This window comes from Ascaphus truei, chromosome 2, assembly GCF_040206685.1.
Source record: "Ascaphus truei isolate aAscTru1 chromosome 2, aAscTru1.hap1, whole genome shotgun sequence".
In the NCBI taxonomy this organism is placed as follows: domain Eukaryota; kingdom Metazoa; phylum Chordata; class Amphibia; order Anura; family Ascaphidae; genus Ascaphus; species Ascaphus truei.
The window spans coordinates 450,556,490-450,581,644 of record NC_134484.1 but is presented as its reverse complement, the minus strand read 5'-3'; the positions used below and the strand labels follow the sequence as shown (position 1 = coordinate 450,581,644).

General features: G+C 45.6%; 1 protein-coding gene across 4 annotated transcripts in view; it reads left to right on the top strand.

Annotated features, from left to right (window-relative positions):
* Positions 1 to 25,155, top strand: part of LOC142487885 (solute carrier family 22 member 13-like) — a 62,404-nt gene that overhangs the window by 19,770 nt on the left and 17,479 nt on the right. For all 4 annotated transcript variants that reach the window (XM_075587926.1, XM_075587924.1, XM_075587925.1 and 1 more), the window contains 2 exons: positions 9,512 to 9,615; positions 11,485 to 11,639. In XM_075587926.1, coding sequence (XP_075444041.1) covers positions 9,512 to 9,615; positions 11,485 to 11,639 — 259 coding nt within the window. The remainder of the gene's footprint in view (positions 1 to 9,511; positions 9,616 to 11,484; positions 11,640 to 25,155) is intronic.

Here is a 25,155-nt window from a genome sequence, read left to right as displayed (position 1 = left end):
AATGAAGTACAGTACAAGGACAGCTATCATTAGTTAATATCTCATAGGAATCCACATCAAGTTTAGTAAGAATGTGGATACGGCAGGGAAATCTTAGATTAACATTCAGCAAATATTACAGGGAGATTCTTCAATCTGTGCTATTTGGTGAAGAATCACTGTATAATCAATAAACTGTGCCATATTGTGAAAAATGATCAACGTCTTTGTCTACATTATTTATGGATATTACAATAATTCAAATGAAACTACTTTCCTTAGCATTCAAACAACACAGTGCGCTGTAGTAAAATCACAGGCAAATCCACTGCCATGCAAAAGTATATGCGCAGACATAATGCTTGGAGGACCACATGGAACGAAATATATATGTCATGCCTAAGTACATTAAAACAATATAGTATAGTTCCGGTGGGGTGAGGGCGTCAGAATGCATTAAATAATCAAAACCTTATACTCAGAATTAGATGCCAGATAGTTAATATGTGCAGGTAAACAAAAGTGAATGATAAGATATGAAATTACTGCTGGACTTAGATCTTTACCTAACTGACAAGGTAGAAGGTCAGACACATAACAGGCAGCAGTATTCCTGCATGTACAACTCCCCATCCACACAAACAGAGACTGACCCTTCCCCAGAAAGTACCAACACTACAATAACTTCTTGTGCCACGAGACTCCCTTTATAGCAAACTTATCCAGACAACAGAAAGGGCCTTTAATTGAACACGAGAAAGATACCAGCCAATCATTAATCTAATTCCTACTAACTATAGCTCTATAGCCACTACCCGATTACTCACAATGAACATAAACTGCATCGAACTCTGCTGGGTATACTTATCAACATAAATCAGCAATAGCATAACACATTTTTTATTATCCAGTTATACAACTTTAGACGATTGCTGTCAACACAGATTTGGACTTTTGTACATTTGGCATAAATACCATCAGTTTACCTGTATTAGGCTTTTACATTCAAGTACAAATGCATAAGGAAATATCCAAGTATTAGACATGATCAAAAACTGAGAATACTAGTCATATTGATCCGGGAGAATTATTGGTTTGTAGCAAATTGTCATACCTTTCAATTAGTTCACACCTGCTGGGTGTGTCCACACCCGGGCGCGCAGATGCTGTACTTGGGATCCCTGCTCCAGAAGGGTGATCCCACGTCGTGATCCGCCTCTACGGTGGCTGGCTCTTATCTCTGTGAGCTGCAGAGAGTGATTCATCTTTGTCACCTGTGGACAGGATATCCCCGCTTCCTGACTGTAACCCTCACTTAAGGTTGCTATACAGGACCATGTTCCTATCCTATCGGGCGGTCCCTGCAGCAACCACAAGCTGAGGGGAGTTGGGGCCTAGCTGGGGCCTAGGGGGGGATCTCTGGCCTAGTGCAGGAGCCACTTGCTCCCTACACATGCACACCCTACCCTTACTCTGTCCCAGCTCCGACTGCCTGTTCTTCCTGAGCGCGCCAAATGTATCTATCTTCCTGCAGGAGATCTGGCTGCGTGATTGGCTCCCTGGCATCACGTGGTTAGCAGCCCCAGTGGCTGCTGGGTGTTGTAGTCCCTTGCTGAGCCCTTTCCTATTGCCGCCGCGTGCGCTATCTGTACTGCGCATGTGCGACTTGGTAATGGCCGCTGCTGCTCTTCTGCGCATGCGCGAGCCTCCACGTATGCGTGAACCCAACAAACATGGCGACGCCCTGCAAAGGGAGCCGCAGGCCAGCCCGTCACCACCCGCAACAGCCCCCACCCTAGCGGAGGTAAGGGAGGGGGAAACAGAGAACCGGGGATCCAGAGGGGACCTGGCTACATACACAATGGGCTTATTGATCCCACAGACAGATGTAAGTCCTCTTGATTGAGGTAACATATATCAGTATAACATTCAAACATAGATCAATGGACTGAGCTCAACTCCCCTAGGGAAAAGCTGACATAAGGTAGTCTCTGTCCCTCAAAATCTAATGCTATACATAAAATGAAGAATAAACACAGCCCACGGTGCTTGACTGAACAAAATTGCTTTAATTGAGAAAGAGACTGTAGAGGTAGCCACGGGATCCCTGTAGGTGTGAGCTTTCATTGGCGTGCTCCAGCCATGTATAAGATGTACAGCCACGAAGAAAGAATAGCTGCGCACCTCTATTCTTTCTGCGTTGCTCAACCAGGGATAAAACAGTGAAATCCCATTGGTGCGTCTTTGACTTCTGCAGGCTTCTTAATTACCTTTATGGATCCTAACGTTTTCGGGATGCCTTAATGCATCCAAAAATTCGGTCTGCTGAGGTAGCGCTCACCCAAAGGACGCCAATCTTCTTTGTAATTCACTTTGAACAGATCCCCCCCCATACAGCAATGGAGAGGTAAGTAGAGTGTGTGTAAATCTTTACAACAATTAGTAAAAACTATATCCACTTACACACAGTTAGGTCCGGAAATAATTGGACACTGATACAAGTTTTGTTATTTCGGCTGTGTACCAAAATAAATTCAAGTTACAGTTAAATAATGAATATGGTGCAGTCTATCAGTTTAATTTGAGAGTATTCACATCCCAATTGGAGGAAGGGTTTAGGAATTACATCTCTTTAATATATAGCCCCCTCTTTTTCAAAGGACCAAATGTAATTGGACAATTGACTCAAAAGCTGTTTCATGGACAGGTGTGGGCTATTCCTTCGTTATTTCATCATCAATTAAGCAGGTAAAAGTTCTGGAGTTGATTCCAGGTATGGCATTCATATTTGGAAGCTGTTGCTGTGAACCCACAACATGCGGTCAAAGGAGCTCTCAATGCAAGTGAAACAGGGCATCCTTAGGCTGCAAAAAAAAAGAAGAAAATTCATCAGAGAGATAGAAGGAACATTAGGAGTGGCCAAATCAACAGTTTGGTACATTCTGATAAAAAAAAGAATGCACTGGTGAGCTCTGCAACACAAAAAGGGCTGGACGTCCAAGGAAGACAACAGTGGTGAATGATCGTAAGATCCTTTCCATGGTAAAGATAAACCCTTTCACAACATCCAGCCAAGTGAAGAACACTCTCCAGGCATATCATTATCCAAGTCTACCATAAAGAGAAGACTTCACAAGAGCAAATACAGAGGGTTCACCACAAGGTGCAATCCATCCACAAGCCTCAAGAATAGAAAGGCCAGATTAGATTTTGCCAAACAATATCTAAAAAAAGCGAGCCCAGTTCTGGAACAGCATTCTTTGGACAGATGAAACTAAGATCAACCTTTGGTATACGAATGCCCCAAAGGGCAAAAAAGGTGAAACCTCGCTTCTAACACAGGCTTCATCGGGGGCAGTTTGCTATTGAAACCCCATAGTTAGTTTAATTCTCTCTCTGATCATTTAAACAGGACAACTGTGATAAAAATAAACACACACACACACGAATTCTGCTGTGATAGAAGAGTTTAATTATATACTCTCTAAGTGTTTTTGCAATATCATCAGTCACCCTTGTGTAATCACACTCCGATTTTTATTATATGTTCACGTGTTTGTTTTGTTTTGTTCCATATCCTGTACACTTTATTTTAATTACGTTAATAAAATCGAGTTTTAATTTGTTAGGTGTGTGCCACTACCTAAAGGGGATACTTTCCTGTCTCACCTTCTCATAAGATCAACCTGTACCAGAATGATGGGAAGAAAAAAGTATGGAGAAGGCTTGGAACGGTTCATGATCCGAAGCATACCACATCATCTGTAAAACACGGTGGAGGCAGTGTGATGGCATGGGCATGCATGGCTTCCAATGGCACTGGGTCACTAGTGTTTATTGATGATGTGACAGAAGACAGAAGCAGCCGGATGAATTCTGAAGGGTATAGGGATATATTGTCTGCTCAGATTAAGCCAAATTCAGCGAAGTTGATTGGACGTCGCTTCACTTTACAGATGGAGAATGACCTAAAACATACTGCGAAAGCAACCCAGGAGTTTTTTTAAGGCAACCCGATCGAGCATGCATTTCACTTGCTGAAGACAAAACTTACGGCAGAAAGACCCACGAACAAACAACAACTGAAGACAGCTGCAGTAAAGAAATAGAAAAATAAATAAGTGCGCACTAAAATATATACTTAATACAAAGTGTTAATTGGGATGTCAATTTAAATTAAAAAAACACACCCCACCATGTGGAAAGGTAAATAAATATATACCAATGTAGATGAGCGTCTGCTGCTGTGTAAAGGGTAGCCCAAGACCCTAGAATCTAGTAACAAAAAAACAAACAAAGCGCACAACACTCATCGTGAAAAATGTAATAAACTATGTTTATATATAAGGTGTTTCAAGGTTATGCGTACATCAAGGTAGATTAATCAAGCATAGAGCCACAGAGTGGCAGTTACCAGCATCTGCAACCAGGAACCACCAGAGCTTCACTCTCCTTTCCACCTACAGGTAGGTGAAATGCCAGATAATTGATGACTCTGCCACAGTCTCAATGTCCTGTAAATAGCGTCAATACGCTTAGTGGATCCTGGGGAGTGGTTGTCCTTTCCTCGCAAGTACAGTAGTACACAGGTTCCTCTGCAGACCTCACTGTGTTTTCCGATCAGTCAGGCAGCGTGACGGCGTGGTCCCGCGGGCCCTTCTGTGACGTCAGAGCGCCCACTCTGCTTTGAATAACAGCGTCTGCCAGTAATGATTCAGACCTCACTTGGCAACCACAGAGGCAGGCAACAGCGCGGCACATGCGCAGAAGAGGAAATCAACTCGGTGTTCAGCAAACCGTTTGACAACAATAAAATACACCTTGGAATATGAATAATAAAAGTATATAGGTTGAATGGTATCTCTCCTACGTGGCGTTTCGTGGCTGAACAGGCCACTTCTTCAGGGAATAAAACACATGATATCTGTATCAGAGTTTATACCATTCAAAACCATATGATTGGTTAACAATTTAGTAGTATCAACGAATCACTATGCACCATGCTAATGCAGTACAGCTGCAAAATCAGAGCTGCCTTAAAAAAATAAATAAAAAAAACTGCATAAAACACAATACTAAAATTAACCATAAAAATAACAAATGGCAAAGATTTATATCTGAAAGAAAGAAACAAGAATTAGTTCCGAAGCAGACATGAATTATTTAAATGACAGAATCAATACAGGGACCATATATCCACATCCTCATTTAACCATTTAGGGGTGTGGGATTCTAATTTGTAAATCCAGAATGTTTCTTGGATAGAGAGATTCTTAATTCTCTCACCACCTCTCCTCCCTAAGGGGACAGTGTGTATACCCTTAAATCTAAGAGAAGATGGGTCTTTTTTATGGTGTACAGAGAAATGCCGAGACAAACTGTGCTTATCATAACCATTTTTAATATTCCTAATGTGTTCCTGGATGCGCACTTTCAAACACCTTTTAGTGCGACCAACATATTGGATATTGCAGGAACATTCAATCAAGTAAACCACATGGGTGGTATTGCAGTTTATAAATTCTTCAATTTTAAACTCCTCATGATTAACTAATGATTTAAAAGTTTTCCTCTCTTTATGTAGATAGTGGCAAACAGAGCACTTACCACCTGCATAATTACCTACAGATTTATTTAGCCATAACTTATCCCTATTATGGATTGGTGGAAAAATATCACTAGGAGCCAAGGTATTTTTAAAATTCTTAGCCCTCCTGTAGATGATTTTTGGTGCTGGTGGGATGTGGCCCCCTAAAAACACATCCCTATTTAATATTGCCCAATGTTATTAAAACATTTCCTCAATTTTAACACTCACAGAATTAAAGGTAGTCACAAATGGAATATCAAGAGACCCAGTGACAACAGGTGATTCCTTCCTCTTTGGTAATATCATGTGGTCTCTATCCATTTCCCTCACTATATCCAGGTCTTTCAACAGGTCTTTTTCCAAATAACCCCTTTCTAGAAATTTATGCAAAAGTATGTTAGCCTGTTCCTCAAAATCAATGGTGGAACTGCAATTTCGCTTGATTCGAACAAATTGGCCCCTAGGGATATTGAAAATCCATGATTTTTTATGATTACTGGAGGCCATAAGTAGGTTATTACTGTCCACTTCTTTGAAGAATACCTTTGTGGTTACTTCCCCAGTACTCGTGGCAGTTAAACTGAGATCAAGGAAATTGATAGATCGCTCGTTGGAAATGTGGCTGAAGATCAAGTTCATATCATTATCATTAAGATAATCTATGAAATGTAACAATTCTTGATCATTATCATCCCACACACATAGGATGTCGTCGATAAAGCGTTTCCATATCACAACATTCCTACTGTAGGGGTTGTTGGTCCAAATCCTCTTCCTCTCCCAGTCTCCCATATACAGGTTCGCGAAACTGGGGGCAAATCTAGTCCCTATTGCAGTTCCGCAAACCTGCAAGAAAAACTGGGACAGAAAGAGAAAATAATTATGTGTTAATATGAATTCAATTGCTTTAAGTATGAATTCCACATTCAGGGGGGGCAGTAAACTGCTTCCTCCAGGACCAACCTTATCGCCGACAAATAATAAAGTGCTATGCACGAAACGCGTAGAAGGGTTGCATCCCTTGATTTTATGACACTTCAATAAAGATTGGATATTTTTGGCCAGACCTGTTCCTCATTTGGATCGCGGTGCGCTGCATCACTCTCTACCTTATCGCCGACAAACCCTTGTCGTGTGGGATGTGGGTATATAACGCCTGGACGTCACAAGTCAACCACTTATATGACTTCTTCCATTCGAAGCCAGAAAAAATCATATTCCAAGGTGTATTTTATTGTTGTCAAACGGTTTGCTGAAAACCGAGTTGATTTCCTCTTCTGCGCATGTGCCGCACTGTTGCCTGCCTCTGTGGTTGCCAAGTGAGGTCTGAATCATTACTGGCAGACGCTGTTACTTAAAGCAGAGCGGGAGCTCTGACGTCACAGAAGGGCCCGTGGGACCACGCCGTCACGCTGCCTGACTGATCGGGAAACACAGTGAGGTCTGCAGAGGAACCTGTGTACTACTTGCGAGGAAAGGACAAGCACTCCCCAGGATCCACTAAGCGTATTGACGATATTTACAGGACATTGAGACTGTGGCAGAGTCATCAATTATCTGGCATTTCACCTACCTGTAGGTGGAAAGGAGAGTGAAGCTCTGGTGGTTCCTGGTTGCAGACGCTGGTAACTGCCACTCTGTGGCTCTATGCTTGATTAATCTACCTTGATGTACGCATAACCTTGAAACACCTTATATATAAACATAGTTTATTACATTTTTCACGATGAGTGTTGTGCGCTTTGTTTGTTTTTTTGTTACTAGCTGCAGTAAAGGCCTGGCAAAACATCACAAAGGAGGAAACCCAGCGTTTGGTGATGTCCATGCGTTCCAGACTTCAAGCAGTCATTGCCTGCAAAGGATTCTCGACAAAGTATTACAAATAAACATGTTATTTATGATTGTGTTAATTTGTCCAATTACATTTGAGCCCCTGAAATAAGGGGACTGTGTATGAAAATGGTTGCAATTCCTAAACGTTTCATACGATATTTTTGTTCAAATCCTTGAATTAAAGCTGAAAGTCTGCACTTCTATTGTATCTCAGTTGTTTAATTTCAAATCCATTGTGGTGGCGTACAGAGCCAAAATTATGAAAATTGGGTCATTGTCCAATTATTTCCGGACCTATCTACTATGGCTATGCCGGACTTCTTATGAGTTGACCACGTGAACACAGGTGACGGGATGATGCCAGTGAACATGTAGAAACTTTTCAAGTGGATCTATCTTTACTAAGTGCCAATAGTGTATGCAGCGCTTTACAAAATTACAATATAAGAGGGGAATAATGTACAAGCAATGGTGATAAGTACAACAGGTAAATATCATCACAGGGCAAAGGGAGGTCTTGCCTCAAACAGTTTTTTTTTGTTTTAAAGATTTACATATTTACATTAGGCTGTACATGTCTTAGTTTTCTAGGTATTATACTAATGCTGCTGGTTGGCATTAATTCATTAATTTTAATTAATGTAAAGTCTTGAAACATGCTCAAGTTTTAGTTTCCACTCCAATGTTTGAAGCCTACCATAGCCCTTCATCAGGATTTTACCAACAATCCGAGATTTTTTAGTTACAGTGTCACTCAAGAAAAGACTTCATCAGCTTACCTGTATTAGGCTATTACATTCAAGTATAAATGCAATGAGCTATTATCCATATCTTGATTGTAGTTATTTTGTCCATTACTGTACTGTATGTGTTGGGGGGAGGGTTGTTGTGGGTAGAAGAGGTGGGTAGTAGGGCTGTTGTGTGTATTTTTGTTTATTGTGGGTACAGGGATTGGGTGAAGGGGGTAGTAGCCCCAAGGATGGATGTTTTGGCCTACCGGGTGTAGCAGGAGGGGTTTACCCCTTCATTACCTTAGCTGTATCAACCTCAAAGCTAATGAAGGGGTTAACAACACCTGCAACTCCCTGCAAGGCCTAAACACCCACCAAGGGCCAAATACCACCTTCGCCCACCCCCGCTACCCACAATAAACCGGGCACTGGTGGTTAACCCCTTCATTGCCTTAGCGGCTAGCCCCTAAGGTAATGAAGCTGTTTTAATAAAAAATGTAATACTAGTGTACGTGTGCAGGGGGTCTCCGGAGCAGAACCGCATTGATTTCAGGTCCGGGGACCCCTTGCTTTCCGAGATACCGGCACCCCATAACGGGGCCTGTATCTCCTATGCTTTTACATGTATTGCGTCACGTGACCATGGGAATACAATTCCGAGGAGATACCAGCACCCCATAACGGGGCCTGCATCTCGGGAAGCAGGGGGTTCCCCGGACCTGAAATCAACGCGGTTCTGCTCCCTGCACACGTACACTAGTATTAATTTTTTTTATTAAAAGCCTGCGATCACTGGCGAGATGTGCGCAGGGAGAGGCGGCTCTCTATGTAGCTGGGACAAATCGCTGGTGAGTCCTTTTGCGAGAGGCGATCATCACGTCGCCGGCTAATCGCCCGTTTTGGGTATTTTGCCATCACAGGTAATCGAGGCTTTCTGATTACCGTGATAGCAACGCTCAAAAAACTGGCGGTGTAACCGGCCTGGCGATTGTTTTAATGAAGGCTTATAGAATAGGCCCATTTGTGTTCCAAGGTCGTGTGGGTTAGTGAAAAAGCTGCTTCTGCTAGATGGGAAGAGACAATGTTAATCCCAACCATAAAAAGTTAAGAAGTACAGACTGATTTATCTTCAAATGCTTTCTAAAACTAACTATATTTATAGTGAATATAAAAGTGTATAATTTTACTCATTCTTCCTTTATTTTTATGTTTGTAGTTAAAACATATATAGCATTTTTAGAAACACTGACTGCTGTTTGTTCCCTTAAATCTAAATGTATACAAATAAAAGGTGGAAAAAATATACTTGTTAAATTATTACATCCTTTAGGATTGAATTGACTTCAAAACTTAAATATTGGCATTTTATTTCCTTTAGTTTGATCTGGTTTGTAATAGAAAGGAATACATTGATATTTCACTATCTCTCTACATGATGGGACTTCTGATAGGATCACTTATTTTTGGCCCGTTAGGAGACAGGTAAGAAAGACCATTTTATAGATTTATTCTTGATATTGTAACAGCTGACTTTGTACATGGGACTTTGAGCGGTGAATTCCACCCACAACACTACTGCCTCAGTCTTTCATGGACCAAGATTCAACAAGTACCAGAAACAATGATTTGACAGTATATTTCTTCACTTTCTAACGTTAAACATAATTTAGGGCTAGGTCACATATGTGGGCTAACACAGCATAAATAACACGAGCAAAGGTTTTCCACAGGAAGTGCCAATTTTACTAAACTTAATATGTACCTAAAATGTTTAAGCAAAGATAGAATATGCCAGGTCAATGTCACATTTTCTATTTAGGGGTAAATTATATGTAGCCAGGTCACCTAATGGCTACTATTCTGCCCTTGGACTGGCAGTAAACCCTGGTACAATCAGGTTGCCAGTAGTTGATATGGGGTTTTCCCCCTCCGAGGAGCTGCACTTGAGTGACAGCGGGTGGCAGTGACATCAGGCCTGGCATGACCAATCATGAGACAGACCTGGTGCCCTCCTCCTGGCTGTACTTAAGGGCAGTACTGCCCCAAATTTGGGAGTGCCTCTACCCAATTGAGAGGGGCAGGTCACACAGCCAAGAGCCTCATTATTGGGCCTACTCTGGTCCTCTTCCCACTGGGGGAGAGTGAGTGAGTGTGGACCATACCTCTTCCTCTGCTAGAGGGGCAGGGAAGAGCTGGGACTGCTGCGGGTGCCCTTTGCCTGTAGTGAAGGTCCAGGGACATCCTTCAGTGATAGCTGATAGACTGCATCGGGCAGAACTCTGCCTTGTTCCTGTGCTGTACAGTGAAGACAATAAACCGTTCCTGTTGTTGTACCTCCTGCCTGGTGTGTGACTTTACTGGGGGGAGAGGTAATCGTTCTACCGTGGGAGACCACCTTCAGTTACCTGGAGCCTATGACAGATGGAGGCGCTGCACTGCTAAAGAATATGTAGGGTATGAACCCCAGAAGCCTAGTCCTGTTTCCCCACTACCACCGGCGGACGACTCAGCCCTCCTGTTACCAGCAGGTATCATGCACCACATACGTAGTAATGGCCAAATCTCCCACTGGGTGGGGAAAACACCGTTACATATATATTCTCCGAAGCAGCTCTTTAGACTGTTTCCGGACGAAAATCCCCTTAGACTTTATTGGGGATTTTCAGCCAAAAATGGCTAGAACAGCTGCTGCAGAGTGTATAGAACGTACCCCTTAGTGTGCGTGTACAGACAAACACCTACGTTTAGCTAAGCATTTGATGTCTAAAAGTTACAAGACCATAACATGTTTGTATATTGTACCCTTTTTGTGCCGGAATGGCAGAATTCATCATTTATGATCTGCATTTCTGTAAATATATCCAGTATTGACCAATCATTCAATAAGGAATTATTGACACCTGTTATTCATTGCACCTACTGTAACACCTCCCCTAACACTTCAATGTCAGGACTCTAGCCAGGTAGATTGTAGCATTATCATAACAGAGAGCTCAAATGCCCCCAAAAATGATATTTTATATGCGTTTTCACTTTTTTTTTATATGTGATGCATGCATGTAAAATATAGTACAGGAGCTTTTGAGAATATATGATAAAATGATCTCTGAAATGTTGAAAGCATGTCATTTTATATATATATATATATATATATATATATATATATATATATATATATATATATATATATATATATCATAATAATCCATATCAATATCTATATACATACACATGGATATATATAAATAAATGATATATACTGTATATGTAAATAAATGAGAGAGAGATAAAAAGCTATCTATTTATTATCTAATGCAAACTGAAAGGAAAATGTATCTTTTCTTTTTTTAGGATCGGACGACGTCCCGTCATTTTAATCTCAATGCTATTGCAGTTGTCTTTTGGTGTTGGATTAGCATTTGTTACCAATTTCTTTGTCTATATTGCCCTGAGATGTGTCGTGGGGATAGCCATGTCTGGGATCCTGATCAACAATCTGGTTTTAGGTAAAACACGAGGCAGAGAGAAGTCCTAATTGCCATCACGTTTTCCTATTGTAAATACTCATCCCGTTACATTATATCAGCCAAAACGAATATGAAGTCAAATGAACTGAAAAACACATGTTTTAGATCTTTACATTGATGGGATTATTCACCAGTTCTACAGCCCTTGTCAACTGTTAACAGCCAATCAAATTAATTACTATTAAGAATCCTTAATGACTTTTGCAATTTAGTGATAAACGCCTTAAAAATGTGTAACTTGCAAATAGATTGTAATGTGACTGTCCTCACCTTTCGTGTCTAAAGACAAGAATTCACACAGATTTTGTTCACCACCTGTTTACTGTTGAACTCACATCCACAACTTTTAGCATAGACAGTGATAGCCTACTCAGTACAGGGGAAAACGCAGCTGCCATCTAGTGGCAGAATACAGTACTACACACATTAAGAGCACAGGATCCCTGCTTACTTGCACTCATTACAGGTGTGAGTAGAATAGATGAATTGAATATAAAACGTAAACCTTTACTCCGGTAATAGTAAAATAAGGTTCAGATTGGTCAATCAAACAGAACGATCGGATATAGACATGAACGAATTAAAAACTAAAATATAAAAGGCTCGAGAGGACACTAAACCTGTGTATCCGTGTGTCAAAAAATGGCAGACAGATCTATGTCTGTCATAGGGTGACCCAGCACTGAATATAGCAAGTCAGAGTCTGCTCAAAGGGTAGTAATGAGAAATCTAGGTTCTTAGGGATTAGTGTCCCATCAAGGTATCACTGGAATTACAATAAAGCAAAATATCGTAGAAGGGACCTCCCTGTCACATGGATATCAAGAGAACTGTCACACCAGGTGTTAATGTGGACAAGTCACTTAATGATTCGCAGTATCGCTGTCAGCGGAGATAGATCGATACAAGCGAATATATATATATATATATATATATATATATATATATATATATATATATATATATATATGGCATCCAACCAAACTTCCTCACTGTCACAAAGTTGTCAGAGGAGCTGCCACATCAGGCGTCTAGGTGGACAGGTCACTTAGTGATTCATAGTATCGCTGTCAGCAGGGATAGATCAATACTGTATCAACTCCAATAGGGCCATATGTATATATGGCAAACAATCTTCCTCACTGCCACATTGTTACAAGAAAACCGTCACCTAAGATGTTACCATAGGTGAGTCAAGTGGTAAAACACTAATAGCATACTTTGTAATACATATATAGCATATTCATAGATTAACCCTGAGGTATATAGCAAGTAGAGCGAAAAACAGGTTATGTTGAAAGTAGTGCCTCGAGTTTATTAAAAAGCTTTAAAGCTGCAGTTCAGTCAATATCCTGCATGTGTGTTTTTTTAATAAATCAGTTCTGTAGTAAGAAAAAATACTTTTAGCATTTTCTGTTTTTAAAAAAACAACTTTTAAAGACCAATTTTCTTGTATTCTATTTTAACAGCCATTTGCTAAGGCACTGCCCCTTCATGTCCTGTCACAAGCCCTGGCACACCCCTTTGTCAGCCCTGCCCTCCCTCTAGCACATGTCAGTGCAGGAGTGCTCATGAATATTCATGAGCTTCCACTGACAGACAAGCAGAATATAAACAGATCCCTTCACTAATTATGTCACCAAATTTCGACCTATCAATACATGGAGAACGAATTGACTGGCAGCTATACAGTTCTTTAGGTAATTAGAGATTGCACACATGAAACTATTGAAGTAAAAAAATAAATAAAAAAATAAAAAAAAGACTGAACTGCAGCTTTAAGTGTGGGATATTAGATCCGTACAGGGCTCTTACTATAATGTACAGACACAGGGGAACATCACTACCCTAAACAATATCATACATAACCCCAACCAGAATAAATCAATCATCCTGGGGTGCACCCTGGGGGAGCCAGGTCAAAAATGCAAAAAGGAGCGGCAGCCTAACAGGCTGGGCAGAGGAACTTCCACTAAAGACAAGAGCACTCAGAGAAAATAGCCTAACATATTTATTAGATACAACTACAGGCACAAAGATTATTAAAACAATTAAAAACGGAGAGAGACCATCAGCAGCCAAGATAAGGTGTATAGAATTGCAAAACCTCATCTAGATAAATTCTGTAAGTGTGGAGACTGTTAATCATGAGGAGCAGTCACTAGAACCCCCTCAAGAAAAATGTGGGCATGTACCTGGGTACAAAACTACAAAGGTGTGTGAAGTACATAGGGTTCCTACACTAGGGGAAAGCAGTTTAGCGGCAAAAAAAACTATCCTAAACACTTATCAGCAGAGATAACAGTGAGACCTGATAAGGAACCAACAAGTAAAGACTCTATATAATTTAGTCTATATAATTAACAGAGTACATGATAAATTCACCGCTGTATAATGATATATGAAGTTCTAATGACTCTAGCATACATTGCTCAGGGTTAAATAGACAGGAAAAAAACAGGATGGAACAAAACTGTCCCATTCGCTGTGAGATAACAGCACAAAAGTGTCTGCAAAACCAGCCAGGCTGTAGCCAGGGTGCAGTAGAGGCAGAGGCACTTTACAAGCCGTATTGCTGGGATCGGTATTCGCCTCTATCGGTAGTTCAATGGCTGTAAGCGTGGTAGTCAGCTAGTGGTGGTCTCCACGGATGAGACGCCGGCTGATGACGCCACCAACGCGCATTTCGCCAGAGGGCTTCATCAGCGGCGTGTCTGATGTTCCATAGTGGCTGTTTTAAATAGTCTCATGCAATGATTTTGGAATCAGGAACAAGTGGAGAAAAAAATATGGGGATATCAAAATCACAGGATACAACATGGTGAATAAACAGAGCAGTCATATATTGAAGTGCATGCACACTGCTAATAGGTGCTGAAGGGGGGTACTTATCTGCCGGTGCACTGTGTCCAGGGATGTCCAGACATCCCAAAGGAGGAGATCAGGAAAGAAATGGAAGCAGGCACACGGTCTTTCTGAGGGTGCAATTTAATGTGCCACCAAAGGGTCCAACGTTTCGACAAAAATTGCCTTTATCAAGGCAATTTTTGGACCCTTTGGTGGTACATTAAATTGCACCTTCAGAAAGACCGTGTGCCTGCTTCCATTTCTTTCCTGAATAAACAGAGCAACCTCAAGGGCTCCTGTATTCCCTCCGCTACTAAATGAGTAGGAATGGATACAAAATGCACTAGAGGGCAACTATACAGTTGGAAATTGTTACAGAATAATAGATACACTGTATCAAGGTGTGCAGCAAAGATGTATGTATGTATGTACAGGAGGGCCCCGGGTATACGGTGGGTTCCGTTCCAGGGGCCCACCGTATATCGAATATCGCCGGAAAGCGAATGCGGCGATTTTCAGTTGTTTCAGCATTCTCAAATCGGCATTTTTGCCATTCTGCGCAGGCGCGACCTATGGTATGCGCGTGCAAACTACAGTATGCGCGCGCAAACTACGGTCTGCGCATGTGCGCCGGGCGCAACAGCCTGTTCTGTGCATGCGCGATTTAAGAACCAAGATGGCGGCCCCCTTTTCGGTGCCGGCGGATTGCTGAAAAGCGGGGCGCTGAGAAGCGGGGCCCTGCTGTATGTCTTTATTTGTATAGTGCTATTAATGTACATTAATGTACATAGCGCTTCACAGCAGTAATACACGTCCTACAGTCATATAAATAATAAGATAAAATAACACAAAGGGAAGAAGTGCTTCAGACTTAAAAGTAACATTTAGGAAAAGGAGTCCCTGCTCTGCAGAGCAAACAATCTAATTATGTAGAGAGTAATGCATATACAGATAATCAAGGCGCAGACCCTAATGAGAGAAATCAAATTTCCAATGCTGAAAGCTGGACACAACTAAGAAACAGAATACATCAATATGGCCAAGATGTTAACCCAATGGGGGCTATAGTACTGTAGAGGGACCACATAGGGATCTCCATATAAAGGGTGGAAAACATTTCTATTAAGCACAACATAGTACATGTATAATCTTATATAAGAGCCAAATACTGTATGTTTGGAAATACCCCAAATATCTGATGACTCTCTTTTGTGTCCAAATCTATTGAGTTATTTCCCTTTGTACAGCCGCCTAACATGCGTGCAGGCTGTGTTGCATGGTATGCATATCTAGAGGGCAAAGCATGATTAGTGGTGCTATAAATTTAGCAAATAAGAGACTGAGCTACAGTGCATACCAGCAGACCTCTACTGTATGATGCTGTATCAGCTTCTAGAGCACTTAGATATATAAAGTTACAGCAGAAGATTAGATAAAGGGAGAAACAAAATTCTTCATTTAACCCCGTAGGGGTAACTCAATTCATATCAAAGATCCATTTGGCCCCTAGTTTCAATAAATTCTGCTCTGTGTTCCCTCCTCTCCTATCTAGGGATAACTTCTGGATACCCCACACTCTCAAAAGGTGGGGTGAGCTTTGATGGTATGATAGAACATTTCTAGCCACATTAATGGGTTTCTTAAATTTGGAAAGGTCTTTCTTTGCAATACGAATACTGCCCACGTGTCAAGAACACATTTCTGAAGCTCCCTAGTCATACTGATATACAAGAGTTTGCAGGAGCAGCTAAGAGCGTAGACCACTCCAGTGGTTCTACAGTTAATGAATCATTACTATGTGTACTATCCGAAAATGTGTGTACGGTACCGATGTGTTCACAACTTTACAGGAGCCACAAGCATAAGAACCCACACGGGGGCAATATTTAGTTTGGGTTGAGGAGAAGTGACTACTATGTTCCATTCACTTAATCAAGGGGTAGATGAAGTCTGGGTAAGGTTGTCCAAAAGTTCCTTCATATCCCTGAGCATACATAAATCCTTGAATGTATATAATGTATCTCTTGGGGAGAATGCAAAAAAAATGCATAGAGCAGCGCACTGCCCAAAATAATGGGAGACAGGTAGTGTAAAAAAATGAAAAATGTATTGCCCAACCAGCATACCAAAAAAGTATGGTGTGATGCCTGAGGGACCCCGTATTTATAGTGCCAACAATGAGATCTTGTTTTCAAATTTTGGCACCAAAAACGGACGCGTGTGACGTCACCGCGGGCGCGCGAGTGCTCACGCAAGCGCGCTCGTCCATGTGTGTGCACAGCCTCATCGCGAGCGCGTGCACGCTCACTGTGCACCCTACTACGGCGGGTCATGGATCCCACACTGGTACTCCTCCCTCAGTGATGTCAGCACTCGTAGTAGTGCATTAGATAGAACGTGGGGACTCTAGGTGTCACAACGTCTAGAAATGTCGTTTCTTTAGTAGTTAGGATGCCATCTCTACGAGCCGTAGAGACAATCTATATCTATAAGACTGAAATAATGTTTGTGTGTGTATTTCTGCTGGACCGCTCATTGCAGAAAGAAACCGTATGTGGAGAAAAAATGAAAATATATAGTGTAGTATGTTCTACAGGAAAAACAACTTCAAAAATCACAAGTGGGGACTCATAATTTCTTAATAAAATACCAGCAGTGTGTATATAGTATGGAAGACTTTCTTCATATGAACTGCCAGGCTTCAGCAGGACAGACCCTCAATGAAAGTGATGACACTTTTAGTGCAACATTGCATGTTCACTGTATATATATTTATAAAGCAATAAATATTGCACTCACATTTTGCACTATGTGCATAGACACATAAAAATTAAAGATGCGCAGCTTTCGTGTTCGCCGTCAGCCCCACTCCCGAGATTGCGTCGCGTCACTTCCGGTTTGGCCCGTCGCGTCACTTCCGGTTGCGATCGATCGCAGAATTGGTATACACGGATTAGAGGGGGTGCTGGGTACACTCCTTGACTGCTTCTGTTCAACTCAACGCGTTTCGCTTGTCTCCAAGCTTTGTCAGCTTGTCAGGAGTCAGACGCGTTGAGTTGAACAGCAGCAGAGTTGAACAGGAGCCAGGCAGGGAGAAGAGACACTCACAGCCTCCTCACACCGTGACCGCGTGCGCCTCTGACCATCACCGCACACCGTGAGCAGCCTCCTCCGCTCACACCACCCTCACACACACACACACACACACACCACCCTCTGTCAGCAGCGCCTCACCTCCCCACCCGCCACCGACACAGCTCCTCGCGGGGGGGGGGGAAGGACAACACCACTTCCGCCGACAGCCGCCTCTGCCCCCCCACCCTCTCTCAGCAGCGCCTCACCTCCTCCCCACCCGCTGCCGACACAGATCCTGGGGGGGGGGGGGGCAGCTCCGTGTGGGGGGTGGGGGGTAGGACAACACCACCGCCGCCGACAGCCGCCTCTGCCCCACCACCCTCTCTCAGCAGTGCCTCACCTCCTCCACCCGCTGCTGACACAGATTCTGGGGGGGAGGGGGGCAACTCCGTGCGTGGGGGACACACCACTGCTGCCAACAGCCGCCTCTGCCCCACCACCTACCACCCTCTCTCAGCAGCGCCTCACCTCCTCCCCATCCGCCGCCAACACAGCTCTGTGCGGGGGGGAACCGCCGCCGCTGACAGCCGCCTCTGCCCCACCACGCCGTCTCTCAGCAGCGCCTCAACTCCCCACCCGCTGCCGACAAAGCTCCGCGCGCGGGGGGGGGGGGGGTCAGGAACCACCGCCGCCGACAGCCGCCTCTGCCCCACCACCCCCACCCTCTCTCAGCAGCGCCTCACCTCCTCCCCACCCGCTGCCGACACAGATGCGGGGGGGAGGGGGAAGGACAACACCACTGCAGCCGCCTGTGCCCCACCACCACCACCCTCACCCCTCTCAGCAGCCCCTCACCTGTCCACTCGCCGCCGACACTAGCGCGCCACCGCCAGTCAGCAGGGGGGGGGGAGGGGGTCAGGAAAGAGGGGGGAGAGGGAGTCAGGAGAGGGGGGGGGGAAAGAGGGAGTCAGGAGAGGGGGGAAGAGGGAGTCAGGAGAGGGGAGAGGGAGTCAGGAGAGAGGGGGGGAGGGAGTCAGGAGAGAGGGGGGGGAGGGAGTCAGGAGAGAGGGGGGGGGGGAGAGGGAGTCAGGAGAGAGGGGGGGAGGAAGTCAGGAGAGAGGGGGGGGGGGAGAGGGAGTCAGGAGAGAGGGGAGGGAGTCAGGAGAGGGGGGGGGTGGAGTCAGGAGAGGGGGGGGAGTCAGGAGAGAGGGGGGAAGCCCTCACATAAATACATACTGACTGACTGACACACACTGACTGACTGACACACACTGACTGACATACACTCACTCACTGACACACTCACACACACTCACAGACACACACTCACTGACACACACTCACTGACTGACACACACACTTCCCCCCTCAGTCAGCTCAGCAGCCAAACACAGGGGGTGGCACGGAGCTGTGAACAAGGATGGGGGGGAGGGGCGACGACGGAGCTGTGAATGGGGGAAACAAAGCATTAAATGGGGGGGGGGAATCAGAGCTGTGAACAGTGGGGGGAGGGGGACGCAGCTCTGAACAGCTGTGAAGAGGGGGGGAAGGGAGTGGGAGCGAGAACATTACATCCCGGGCAACGCCGGGTATATCAGCTAGTCTATATCTATAAGACTGAAATAATGTTTGTGTGTGTATTTCTGCTGGACAGCTCATTGGCCTGCGTGCCAGGCAGGGAGAAGAGACACTCACAGCCTCCTCACACCGTGACCGCGTGCGCCTCTGACCATCACCGCACACCGTGAGCAGCCTCCTCCGCTCACACCACCCTCACACACACACACACACACACACCACCCTCTGTCAGCAGTGCCTCACCTCCCCACCCGCCGCCCACACAGCTCCTCGTGGGGGGTGGGGGTGAAGGACAACAACACTTCCGCCGACAGCCGCCTCTGCCCCCCCACCCTCTCTCAGCAGCGCCTCACCTCCTCCCTACCCGCTGCCGACACAGATCCTGGAGGGGGGGGGGGGCAGCTCCGTGTGGGGGGGGAAGGACAACACCACCGCCACCGCCAGCCGCTACTGCCCCACCACCCTCTCTCAGCAGTGCCTCACCTCCTCCCCACCCGCTTCCGACACAGATTCTGGGGGGGGGGGGGGCAACTCCGTGTGTGGGGGGGGCAACCACCGCCGCCAACAGCCGCCTCTGCCCAACCACCTACCACCCTCTCTCAGCAGCGCCTCACCTCCTCCCCACCCGCCGCCGACACAGCTCCGAGCGGGGGGTGGGGGGGTGGAACCGCCGCCGATGATGACAGCCGCCTCTGCCCCACCACCCCCACCCTCTCTCAGCAGCGCCTCACCTCCTCCCCACCCGCTGCCGACACAGATGCGGGGGGGACGGGGAAGGACAACACCACTGCAGCCGCTTGTGCCCCAACACCACCACCACCCCCTTTCCCTCTCCTCTCCCCCCCTCTCCCCCTCTCTCAGCAGCGCCTCACCTGTCCACTCGCTGCCGACACTAGCGCGCGACCGCCAGTCAGCAGGGGGGGGGGAGGGGGTCAGGAAAGAGGGGGGGGGGGGAGAGGGAGTCAGAAGAGGGGGGGAAGAGGGAGTCAGGAGAGGGGGGAGGAAGAGGAAGTCAGGAGAGGGGGGAGAGGGAGTCAGGAAAGAGGAGGGGAGAGGGAGTCAGGAGAGAGGGGGGGAGAGGGAGTCAGGAGAGGGGGGGGATGGAGTCAGGAGAGGGGGGGAGTCAGTCATACTGACTGACACACACTGACTGACTGGCACACACTGACTGACTGACACACACTCACTCACAGACACACACTCACTGAGCGTGAACATTACATCCGGGTATATCAGCTGGTATCAGATAATTCTCTCTTGAAGAGATGTGTAGGATCACTTATTTGTAATTAGCTTTGTTTGACAACTGATGTTGTGCTTCTCGGATATACATGTTAGTTGGCCATATAACTACATTCCCCCCCTTCTCAGAAGACTTGAACACCACCCCATCAAGCTTGCGAAGTTGCCTTAGCTTAGCGCAAGTTGTTCACCCGATGGCAAATTATGTGGGTAGTTTCTACCTACTGACAATTGTGTATTGTCCCTTCTGATAATGCGAAAGAACATGTCAATCGCTGGACTAATATGGAAAGATGGTGTAAACGTATGTAGCACCTGTTCCCCCCTGCCACGGAGGATTTGGCCACTGCGTGGGTATTGTCCCCGGTGCTGTAGCTCATATGTTGGTTCAGGAGGTCTGAGTGGCTCCGCAGTTGTAGTTTGGGAGCAGCAACAGGTCAGGCTTTCTCCATCTCTTTACTGTGCAGGGCCTCCATCCCATGAGGATCCTGCTGAGTGCAGGATGATCCCCACGGGCAATACTCCTTTCCAATAAGCACACACCATAGTTGCATAACAGCATGACACCTCTCCAGCCCTGGAGCAGATCCCAGGGGTTTGAGGCCCCAAGAGCCCCTCCTAATCTCCATGACCCTCTTGTAGGGAAAAGGGTATCACACTGTCCCATAATCAACACACTCAATTTGGTGTTGTCAGCTTTTATACCCGGGGGGGAAGGGCTTGTAACCCCGCCCCATAACAGGGCAGGTCCAGGTACTGACAGGCATCACACCATACCCATGTGATCCAGTCAGTACCGTCCCCAGGTATGACACTTCCAACTGCCAGTTTAGGCCTGCCCCCGGATAAGGCTACATAGTACCCATCCTGGCTGCAACTGCAGGCTAGGCCCTGCACAGGAGATTAACCCCAACACTGCCTGTTCCTATTAGGGCTTATGGTGTTGAGGCCAGTAGAAGGCTAAATCCAGGGCACTTGGCTACAAATAGATTTGGATTTGAATAAAGTTTGAAGCACAACATTATCAGGGCACTCTGATTCCACCAACAAGGAAGCCATATCTCGAATGGTATTTGATTCAGTCTCAGTAAGAGTCTCACCTGAAGAGAAGAATTTCTTAAGAAGGAGTTTCCTACAAAATAGAAACAGATATTTAATACAAGAAAAATTGTCAAAAACAGGAGTGGGGATGAAAGAAAAACCCTTTACCCGGACTGACCTTTGGGCATCTGTAAGATCATGGTTGGAAAGAATAATAATGGTTAAATCCTGGGTTCCCATTCTGGGTCCATCCTCATTCTGTAGTATGCCTCATTGGTCTCTTCCTTGTCCCCTTTTGGGGCTGATGGGCAATTTCACGATTTCTTAATTTTCTTCCCCCCTTGTTTTCTCCTTGGTTTATATTCATGGGGGTATGATGAAAAGGATCCATTCTTAAAAAAGAAGAAGTTGAGCACTCAGACAACCCCCTTTGAATATCAGAAGATTCCTGATCTGTTGTAGGTGGGTAGTTAGATCTGTGCAAGGGTCTGTGTTCTCCTAGTGTTCCCCAAAGGAACGCTCGGACGCGTGCATAGTCAGCAAAGTCTCTGTTGAACCTTCTTTTTTTATTTTGTATTATAGTTTCTTCAAATTTCGTGAGTTCGTTATTAAAAGAATGTCAAAATTCAACAGGTCATTCTTAAAGTCTGGAATACTAAGACCTGATTTAACCTGAGCAATGTCTAACTTAATTTGATTAAGCATCAGCTGATCATGTTCAATTGTAAGTTTTATCAATTAACTAGGGCAATGCTTAAGGACTGTTTCCCACTTGTCTCTAAGTGTATCGTTTGTCTCCCAAGTAGGTAACACTTTCATACGTAAACCTCTAGGGATCATATTAGCTTTCAAATCCTTTTCTATACTACTAACGGCGACACACAAGCACCAATATAAAGTGGCGGCCGCCTTTAGCCTCCTGCGGCTGTTTCCCCGCGATTTAAAAAAAGGTGCTGCATGTTTTTGGCCATTTTAGGCGCCGTGGGCGTTTTCATTGTTTAGCGCTATTAGCGCTGTCTAGTGAATCGGCTGACGCGCGGCAAAGTGCGTGACAAACGGAAAACATCCCCGAATTTTTTCGGGGATGTAAGAGAATAAAAGGGGCCGCTACAGTATATTGTGTGAGACTAGGCACAGCTAGTCACCCCTGATAAGCCCTACTCTGAGTGTATGTACACACATACCAACAAGAGAATTGCGATCCCGAGCGTGACGCGTCACGTGGTGCGCTGGTGAGCCTATCAGCGGCGGGGACGGGGGCTGGAGCTGTCAGAGCTTCCCCCACTTCCAAAAGGTAGGGGGGGAAATGTATATGTGTGTGTATATGTGTGTGTATGTGTGTTGTGTGTTGGAGGAGGGACGGACCGACGGAGGGACTGGGGGGGAGGGATCAGCATGGAGAGGAGGGCATGTGTGGGGGGGGAGCTGCTTACCTTCCAGCATACAGCCGGCAGCAGCTCCCTCCTGCAGCCCAGGAGACCGACCCCCACTGCAGTCATCCGCTGGGGGGGAGTAGCACAGAGAGCAGCAGAGGGCATGTGGGGGGTCCTTCCTGCAGCCCGGGAGACCCCCGCTGCAGCCATCCACTGGAGGGGAGGGATCCTGCAGCCCGGGAGACCCCCACTGCAGCCATCCACTGGAGGGGAGGGGGGTATCGGACGGTAGCTGCACGGAGAGCAGCAGAGGCATGTGGAGGGGGGGGGAGTAGCACGGAGAGCAGCAGGGAGAGCAGCAGAGGGCATGTGGGGGGTCCCTCCTGCAGCCCGGGAGACCCCCGCTGCAGCCCTCCGCTCAAACCATGCCCCCCGGCCGCCGCTCCCGCTCCCTACAGACCGCAGATAGCGGTCAAGTGCCTCTCCACGCGCCGCGTGTCTGCAGTGCGGGCGCGTGGTCGGAGGCAGCGGGGCCTTAGCCTTAGGTGACGGTTTTCTTGTAACAATGTGGCAGTGAGGAAGATTGTTTTCCATATATACATATGGCCCTATTGGAGTTGATACAGTATTGATCTATCCCTGCTGACAGCGATACTATTAATCACTAAGTGACCTGTCCTCCTAGACGCCTGATGTGGCAGCTCCTCCGAAAACTTTGTGATAGTGAGGAAGTTTGGTTGGATGCCATATATATATTAGCTTGTATCTATCTATCTCCGCTGACAGCGATACTGCTAATCATTAAGTGATTTGTCCACATTAACACCTGATGTGACAGTTCTCTTGATATCCATGTGACAGGGAGGTCGCTTCTAGGATATTTTGCTTTATTGTAATTCCAGTGATACCTTGATGGGACACTAATCCCTAAGAACCTAGATTTCTCATTACTTTCCTTTGAGCAGACTCTGACTTGCTATATTCAGTGCTGGGTCACCCTATGACAGACATAGATCTGTGCCATTTTTTGACACACGGATACACAGGTTTAGTGTCCTCTCGAGCCTTTTATATTTTTGTTTTCTTCGTTCTTGTCTATATCCGATCGGTCTTTTTTTTATTTCAAATTTTTAATTGGGTTTTTCAGAGGGTAGGGTAAAGCATATCATATTAAACAAGCTGGTACAGAAGTCATTGGGTATTTTTTGAACAAGTTGACAATAATAGACCTTCTGCCCAGCCTGTTAGGATCCAAGAGTATCAAGCCCGCCTCTCCATCGGGAGGGGGGAGTCAATGGGTGTGCACCCGTCTCTCCTTTTCAAGTGGAGTGAGGATAGTTAAAAGGGAGAAAGGAAGAAAGAGGGGAGCGAGAGAGGGGAGCAGAGCGGGGGGAAGAGAGGGGGGGAGGGGGAGAGAGGGGGTAGGAGGGGGGGAGAGAGGGGGTAGGAGGGGGGGAGAGAGGGGGAGGGGGAGAGAGGGGGGGACAGAGAGAGAGGAGGGGGGGGGAGAGAGGGAGGGGGGGGAGAGAGGGAGGAGGGGGGGGAGAGAGGGAGGAGGGGGGGAAATTGGGGGAGAGGGGGGCATGGAGCGGGATCGGTCTTTTTGATTGACCAATCTGAACCTTATTTTACTATTACCGGAGTAAAGGTTTACGTTTTATATTCAATTCATCTATTCTACTCACACCTGTAATGAGTGCCGTTAAGCAGGGATCCACAAAGGGGCGAGATTCACTAAACTTTATTAAAAACAGTGTGATGTTACCAGGATTGGATGTTATGTTCTCTAAGTTAATATCGTATTCAGTAAGCTAATTATATGCAAAAACAATGGTCATCCTACATCTCATTCGCACGGGGCTAACGTCACGTTATTTTAGGAAAACGTTGCATTATCTTCAAATAACGTACCATACTTTAAGTCTTGACGATACTGCTATCCACGTCCTGAAAAAGGGCTTTAGCTGCAGTGGGGCGAGAGAGAAGAGGAAAAGATAGGGAAAAGAACATCTTGAAATAACGCTACATTGTTTATATTACAGAATGATACCTATCATAAACACTGCTAATACCTATATCAGGGTCGGGATGAGAGTATTGCCAGGTTAGATATTACTGAAATAACGTAGCGTTATTTCAGCTCATTAACCTTCACATGGTTTAGGGCAGCGCTGCGCAAACTTTTTCAGCTCCGGCCCCCTTCTGGGCGCCACAGCGTTCGCGCTCCCCTCCCCGTTGGCTCGGCGTCAAATGACGTCACGTGTCTTGTTACGTCACGTGACTCGAATGCGCATTGCCATGGCGATGCGCGATGTCACATGACCCTGGGCCGTCATTTG